Here is an 8,896-nt window from a genome sequence, read left to right as displayed (position 1 = left end):
TTCTGGTTTTCTGGTGATTAATTGGAGATAAGAGTCTCACTGCCTGGGATGACTTTGAACCTCAATCCTCAGATCTCAGCCTCATGAGTAGCTAGGATTATATGTGTGAGCCACTGGTGCCTGGCTACCTCCCTATTCATTTTCTTTTCTTTTTTTTTTTCTCAAATTTTTATTATCAAACTGACGTACAGAGAGGTTACAGTATCATACGTTGGGCATTGGATACATTTCTTGTACTGTTTGTTGCCTTGTCCCTCATGCCCCCCTCCCTCTCCCCCTTTCCCTCCCCCCCCCAGGTGTTCAGTTCACTTACACCAAACAGTTTTGCAAGTATTGCTTTTGTAGTTATTTCTCTTTTTTTACCCTGTGTCTCTCGAATTTGGTATTCCCTTTGAATTTCCTACTTCCAATACCAGTAAACACGGTTTCCAATATACTCAGATAAGATTACAGAGATAGTGTAGGTACAAACATAGGAAGGTGATACAAAACATTATCAATAATAGAAACTACACATACACATAGGACGTTGAAAGTAGTTACAACTGTGATATATCACTTGTTTCCATAACATGGAGTTCATTTCAATTAGCATCATCTTATGTGTTTCTAAGGGTATAGCTATTGGGCTTTGTGATGCTCTGCTATGGCTTGCCTAAACCTGTACTAATTATTCCCAATAAGGGAGGCCATAGAGTCCATGTTTCTTTGGGTCTGGCTCACTTCACTTAGTATAACTTTTTCCAAGTCCTTCCATTTCCTTACAAAAAATCATACACCACGATCAAACTGGATTCATCCCAGGGATGCAAAGCTGGTTTAATATACGCAAGTCAATTAATGTAATCCACCACATCAACCGGAGCAAGGTAAAGAACCACATGGTTTTATCGCTGGATGCGGAAAAAGCGTTCGATAAAATCCAGCACCCATTTATGCTAAAAGCCCTGGAAAAACTGGGATTCCAGGGAACATTCCTGAATATAATCAAGGCAGTTTATGACAAACCAACAGCAAGCATAACTCTAAATGGTGAAAAACTAAAGCCATTCCCTTTAAAATCAGGAACAAGGCAGGGATGTCCACTCTCTCCCCTGCTCTTCAACATAGTACTAGAATTCCTAGCCAGAGCAATTAGGCAAGAAGAGAATATAAAGGGGATCCAAATAGGAAAAGATGAAGTTAAACTTTCTCTCTTCGCAGATGACATGATCCTATACCTAAAGAATCCCATAGACTCTACCCCCAAGCTACTAGAGCTGATACAAAACTTTGGCAAAGTTGCAGGATATAAAATAAACCTTCAAAAATCAACGGCCTTTCTCTATGCTAACAACCCGAAGACCGAGGCTGAAGTCAGGAAAGCAACTCCTTTTGCAATAGCCCCCAAAAACATAAAATACCTAGGAATAACCTTAACCAAAGAAGTGAAAGACCTCTTTGAAGAGAACTTTAAAAGCTTGAAAAATGAAATTAAGTCAGAACTAAGAAAATGGAAAAACCTCCCATGCTCCTGGATTGGGAGGATTAATGTAATCAAAATGGCAATATTGCCAAAGGCTATCTACAAATTCAATGCAATACCCATTAATATCCCAACACCATTCTTTAATGAAATAGAGGAAGCAATCCAGAAATTCATATGGAACAATAAAAGACATAGAATAGCAAAAACACTCCTAAGCAGAAAGAACAGTGCTGGAGGAATTACAATACCCAACTTCAAGCTGTATTATAAAGCTATAGTAATAAAAACAGCTTGGTATTGGCACCGGAACAGGCCTGAAGACCAATGGAACAGAATTGAAGACCCAGAATTAAACCCACAGAACTATGCCTACTTAATCTTTGATAAAGGAGCTAAAACAATAGTATGGAAGAAAGATAGCCTCTTTAACAAGTGGTGCTGGCAAAACTGGCTCAACACATGCAACAAACTAAAACTAGATCCTTATATATCACCCTGCACCAAAATCAGTTCCAAATGGATTAAAGACCTTGAAATCAAAACAGGCACCCTGAAGACACTAAAGGAAGGAGTAGGAGAAACACTTGGGCTCCTTGGCACAGGACAGAACTTCCTTAACAAAGACCCTGAAAGGCTACAAATCAAAGAAAGGTTGGACAAATGGGACTGCATCAAACTCCAGAGCTTCTGCACGGCAAAGGACATAGCTCTCAAGATAAACAGAAAGCCCACAGACTGGGAGAAGATCTTTACCGGACATTCAACAGACAAAGGCCTCATCTCTAAAATATATGCAGAACTAAAAAAATTACCTTCTTCCAAAACAAAACTGCAAAGAACCAATAGCCCCCTCATCAAGTGGGCTAAAGACTTACAAAGAAACTTCTCTGATGAGGAAATGAGAATGGCCAATAGACATATGAAAAAATGCTCTACATCACTGGCCATAAAGGAAATGCAAATCAAAACAACATTGAGATTCCATCTCACCCCAGCAAGAATGTCATATATCAAGAAAACTAATAATAACAATTGTTGGAGGGGATGTGCCCAAAAGGGAACCCTACTTCATTGTTGGTGGGAATGTAAACTGGTTCAGCCACTCTGGCAAGCAGTATGGAGATTCCTCAGAAGGCTCAATATAGAACTCCCCTATGACCCAGCAGCCCCACTGTTGGGTATCTATCCAAAAGACCACAAACAAAATCACAGTAATGCCACCAGCACAACAATGTTCATCGCAGCACAATTTGTCATAGCGAGAAGCTGGAACCAACCCAGATGCCCCTCCATAGATGAATGGATCAGGAAAATGTGGTACATTTACACAATGGAATTTTATGCCTCTATCAGAAAGAATGACATTGTTCCATTTTATTTATTTATTTATTTATTTTTTGGCCAGTCCTGGGCCTTAGACTCAGGGCCTGAGCACTGTCCCTGGCTTCTTCCCGCTCAAGGCTAGCACTCTGCCACTTGAGCCACAGCGCCACTTCTGGCCGTTTTCTGTATATGTGGTGCTGGGGAATCGAACCTAGGGCCTCGTGTATCCGAGGCAGGCACTCTTGCCACTAGGCTATATCCCCAGCCTTACCTCCCTATTCTTAAACCAAACTGTAACTGATGATTTCCACCAAGTAAGGATCTAAAGAAAATGAGTGATTTAATGAATGAGATATTAAGTATACTGGTCACTTAGTGCTCTTACCTATTTAATCAATAACATGACAAGTACATTTTAGAGATCCAATTACTACAGAACTCAAGCTGAGGTTACAAAATACAATAGAGTGTTCAAACATTCTGTGACAAATTTTAGACTTAAAAGCAAAAGAAATAAAATTAAAATTGAGAGATTTCAAAAGTACCCAACTCTAGCTTAGTTTACAAATGTTGGAAAATATTACAACATCTGGGCCTATGTTTTCTCATGGCAATGGTGTGATCCATCTCATTAGAGTTTGTCATTAATGGTGAGGCAAGGATTGCTTCTTGCTACTTACAGGCTGTCTCTTCATCCAAAATGCACCAAGCTGAACTGAACACCAAGCCTACTTTACACATTTATTGCCTTTCCCCTCTCACTAGGTTTATTAGCTGTCAAACATTATGAAAAATATAAGCTCTATAGGAAAGAATATGCTTTGTAAAAAAAAACTCTGCATTCTTTATTTTCAGATATATCCTCACAAGGAACATTTCACAATTTACACTTGCATTGGTTTCATAAAATCTGTACATCAGGATGATTTAATACCATTTCCAGTCATCTTTTATGCATTTATTTTCCACTATTCTCATCCCAATGCGTGGGATTTATAATTCATTTCTCTTAGGTAATGCCAAATTTATCTCCAGATAAAAATTTGATGACACCTTCCCGAATCTGCTTGGTCTTCACCCCATAAACAATTGGGTTCATGGTAGGAGGCAGTAGCAGGTAAAGGTTGGCCACAATGATGTGTATGTGATGGGGAATGCTCTGCCCCCCAAAACGATGAGTGAAAAAAGTGAAAAAAGCGGGTACATAAGTGATGACAATGGCACAGATATGAGATGTACAGGTGCTGAAGGCTTTGTGCCGAGCATCTGATGATGACAGGCTCACCACAGCTCGTAAGATCATAGTGTAAGACACCGAGATACAGCAGATGTCAAAGGCACCAATCAGGAGGGCCACCATCAGACCATAGATAGCATTGACCTTGACATTGCCACAGGATACTTTGGCCACAGACATGTGGTCACAATAGGTGTGGGGAATAACGTTTCCCCGGCAATAGGGCAGGCGCTTGGTGAGGAAAGTGAATGGGATGATGAGCATGACACTCCTCAAGAAGGTAGCAAGACCTGCCTTGGCAATCACAGGGTTGGTGAGGATGGTGGCATAGCGCAAGGGGTAGCAGATGGCCACATAGCGGTCCAGGGCCATCAGCATAAGCACCCCAGACTCCAGTCCAGTCAACATATGCACAAAGAACATCTGTGCCAGGCAGGCATTGAAGTTGATCTCTTTGAGGTTGAACCAGAATATGCACAGCATGTTGGGCACCGTGGTGGTACACAAGGTGACATCAGTGAAGGACAGCAGGGCCAGGAAGTAGTACATGGGCCTGTGCAGGGTTTCCTCATGGCTGATGAGGTAGATAAGCCCACAGTTCCCCACAACGGCAATGATGTACATGAGGAAGAATGGGAGGGAGACCCAGAGGTGTGCAACTTCCAGGCCAGGAATACCGTTCAAGATAAAGAACCCTGGGGTCAGGCTGGAGCTGTTGGCCCTAGGCATAATGGCTGATAGAGGGAGGGCATGTTATGCTCTTTGATGGTGGCAGTTTCCTGGCCAGAATATAAACGAAAGGTTAAGTAGAAGGCTTAAAAAACCAATATGAAAGTGATTTCAGTGAGACCTTGGAAATATAAGTAATTAAATGTCTTTGATTTCAGACTGTCTAGCTTCAAAATCTGTCTTCATTTCTTATACTTCACAGTAAATGAAATTGGCAAGTTGTTGGCTTACTTTATGTCTCCTTTTCTCTCTACATAGGAGATCATTTCACCAAGCTCATAATGAGGGCAGAATTTTTTAATAATTGTATATACTATGTGAAAACTCAATAATAAGCCTATGTACTGTGAGAATATTTAATAAATACTAATAGTAAATGCCACTGTTGTTATTACTCTCATCATTGCCTTCTAACCCAATTTCAGACTTTGCATGAGGTCACGCTTGCCTTCACTAATACATGTGCATTCGGATGGAGCTAATCGTCATACCCAAACTTATGTGCCATTGTGTATTCAGGGCGTGACCTGATGCAAGCTCATAAATGACATTTTACATCGATTTTAGAAAGCAAATGTTAATTACTAAGGTCTCCAAGAGATTAAAATGTATTCCTGCCTTTCAGATAAGAAAGCATATAAATGTCTCAACACTAACTAGAATGCAATCCAGGGACATTATCTGCTAACTCCTAGCAGGTTGCCTGCTAATAAGGGATACCTGGGCAAGTGATCACTGGGACTTTTTCTTTGAATGCTAGTTTGGATTCATGCCCTTGTTTTACATAAGCCGGAGAATAACAGAAGGAAAAAGTCAGGGTGTGTGGAAACCTTAAAATGAAAACTGAGCAGCCATCAAAGAAGGCTGATGTGACCAGCTGCACTAATAAATCACAGAGGAACCCATGATCACTCAACCCTTATCTATGAAGCGAGTCCTTCCTTTATGCTTCCTCGCACACATTTATGCTCGCATCCTTTCATTTCCAATAGCACAGATTCTCATAAACCTACAATTAGTTGAATTATTTACAATACTAGGATATATCCAAAGAAGGAAAACTGCACTTTTGACTGTCTGCTTTCTGTAAATGTAACATTAGTCTATGTTTATTTCATATAGAGACTTGAGCACTTAGGCCCCATACATTAAATCTTGCCTTTTTCTTTTTGTGCCAGTACTGTTACTTGAACTCAGAGCTTGGGTGTTGCCCCTTAACTCTCTCACTCAAGGCTGACACCCTATCACTTGAATCACAGCTCCCCTTAGTGCTATTTGGAGTTTCCTGCCCAGGCTGGCTTCAAACCTTGATCCTCAGATCTCAGCCTCTCGAGTGAGATTGGCATCAGCCCAAGAAGATTCCTATAGACGTCCGTACAGTAAATCCTTTCCACACTTCCTGGGACACAAGTAGAGTCTTAGGTTACTCCTGCCTCTCTTGCTCCAGCCCCATTCCTATTGGAAGCAATTCTGAATACAGTTATTCATTAGGGTAAAAGCTGTTACGTTCCTGTCAATGCGATCTATAACTCCCTGGACTTTGCTGTATATAATGAATATGAGATCAGTTTTAACTGACTGGAAGTTTAGAGGAACTCCCTTTCACTTCTTACACCTTACAATACATTCATTAGTTGTGTATGCTAGGATCCAGAACTAAAGATTAACCTTTTCTCATATCAATCTCTAGACAACCCAGTACTATTTACTGATGTTTTCTTGTAAGGAGTCAAAAACAATGATTACATTTTCTGTCATCCACATCTTTTTGGACATTTGAGTTACTTTTACTTAAAGCATCTCATTTTTGTAAAATATGAGTTGCCCAAACTCACCTCTGTGTTAGGAAAGAGCAGATCCGTGTGCATGCCGGTGAGTCCTGAGCATGAAGACGTCTGGACAGTCAGGTTCCACATCCACCCAGTGCTGCTGTGCCTTTTGAGGATTCTCCAGCCTTAAGTGAGTGAGTGTGTATGTGTGTGCGTACATGCACACATACACACACACGTTCATGGGTGAGTGTGCTGGATTAAGTCTCTGCAGTTCAGTGTCTCAGGAGGCTCTATTTAGAAAGAAAGGATCTTTGGGGACTTTTGAGATAATTTCGGTAGTTGTCGCTTTTTCTGTGGGGGCATAAACTAGAGAAAATTGTATCAAATTTATATACCTCAGGTGTGGGTTCTGACCAAGAGTGTGCATACTCATAAAATTATTTGTTTTACACTTGCATCCTAATTGCAATGTTCATCTTACCACTCAGCATTTGTGTATATGAATGTAACTATATTAATACATATGTGTGTATGTAGACAGATATACATTATTCTATATATATGCATGTCTATAATACATAAAAATGTGCATAAACATAGTATGAAAAACAGAGATAATCAAATATATCATATTACAGATATATGGAAACATGTTATATCTAATATGTTTTGCTTATTCTTCCTTTATTGAATAAGTTAATGAATACATAATTTCACATCCATGAGCATAAACACACATATATATGTTTTGTTTTCTTCTTGACATTATAGAACGAATGCCTATGAATTTCATATATATTTTATCTGTTTTCTTTTAATATTATATTTTCTTCTTGCATATTGCTATATCCTGCAATATATTAATACTATAATCATAAAATAATTCTGAAATTATGAGAAAACAATTTTAAATAAATTTTGGGTTATTCCTGTCAGTGTAATAATTTCAATGTAATAATTTCTACCAAATTAGAGAAAATGTTGGAAGCAATCTTTTCATTTTCCCTGAAAATATATCACAACCTCCTCCTGAAATTACTAATCCTGGTGGGGAAAATATAAATTCTACAGGTATGTATCAGAAAGTTTTCCTGTTTCTTCTTAGTTTATATATACTAGTTCTTTAATGCAACAATTACTTCCTTAGGTTTTTATTTTATTTTTCTTTGTTTTTCCCAGACAGCGATTTGAACTCTTGGGCCTCTGTTTTCTGGCTCATAAGTGTTACTCTACCACTTGAGCTACTCCTCCAGTCTAGCTTTATACTTAATTTGAAATAGAGTGTCATGGATTTTCTGTCTTCATTGGCTTTGAAATAAGGTTCCCCAGTCACAGGATTACAGGTGTGAGTTGTTCTTACCTACAACAAGCAGAAGAACCTTCAGCGTGCAGTAAGGAAAAACAAGCTAAAAATAAGCTCGAATATAATTTTCAAGAGCTCTGGGATAGGGCCATGAGGATAAACCAAAGAATCTATGGAATAGTAGAAGGAGCTGAGCCACAAATAGAAAATACAGGAAACTAGTCAAAGGAGTTACAGCAGAAAATTCTCCAAATATAGGGAAAGAGATGGATATTTAAGAAAAGGAGGCGTTTAGAACCCTGAATCAACAGGACCAGATTAAATAAAAGAGAGGAGGAAGAAAGACAATCCTCAACACAGGATCTGAAAAAAAAATAAATGAACAAATGAGAGTTAGGAATCAATCAAATTTAGTAAACCATCAAACTCCTAATAAGAGAAAAAGAAAATTCTAGACATGAAGAAACAGAAAGATTAGTACCCCATGCGTATCAATTAATATATCATGCCATCAAAAAAATTAACAGGGAAATTTCAGGATTAATCTAACATTATTTCAAGATATAATCCCTGAGTAAATTAGGTATAGAAGGATCATACCTCAACATAGTAAAGGCAATATATGACTGATTTATAACTGAAATAATTCAGAATGGAAAAACTGAAAGCCCTTGTCTTGAAAATCAAGAATGTAGCAGGGTTGTCCACTATCACCACTGCAATTTATGATAGTGCTTGAAATCTTAGAACAATAATACGATGGAAAAAAATAAAAGGAATATGAATAAGAAAGGAAGGATACTACCAGATAACCACTGGCTATAGAGGAGTTGAATCTGAACTAAAATACTAAAGTGTAATTTTTGTTTTTGGTCATTTACCATCCATTGTGTTTACTTGTAGATTTATAGGCACAGTCTAGTTACCACAAATGAGGGAAACCATGCATCCTGTGTTTCTTTGGGTCTAGCTTACATCACTTAATATAATTTTTTTCCAAGTCATTCCATTTCCTTATGAATGGGGCAATGTCATTGTTTCTGATGGAAGCATAGAATTCCATT

General features: G+C 38.6%; 1 protein-coding gene across 1 annotated transcript; it reads right to left on the bottom strand.

Moving 5' to 3' along the window:
* Positions 1-3,800: 3,800 nt before the first annotated feature.
* Positions 3,801-4,757, bottom strand: LOC125361696 (olfactory receptor 52N2). The gene has a single exon (XM_048360272.1). The coding sequence runs from the start codon at positions 4,755-4,757 to the stop codon at positions 3,801-3,803; it is 957 nt and encodes a 318-aa protein (XP_048216229.1).
* Between the last annotated feature and the right edge of the window lie 4,139 nt (positions 4,758-8,896).

The sequence above is a fragment of the Perognathus longimembris genome, chromosome 13 (assembly GCF_023159225.1).
Source record: "Perognathus longimembris pacificus isolate PPM17 chromosome 13, ASM2315922v1, whole genome shotgun sequence".
In the NCBI taxonomy this organism is placed as follows: Eukaryota; Metazoa; Chordata; class Mammalia; order Rodentia; family Heteromyidae; genus Perognathus; species Perognathus longimembris.
Note: the sequence above shows the minus strand (reverse complement) of the source record. Positions and strands in the feature narration are given on the sequence as shown.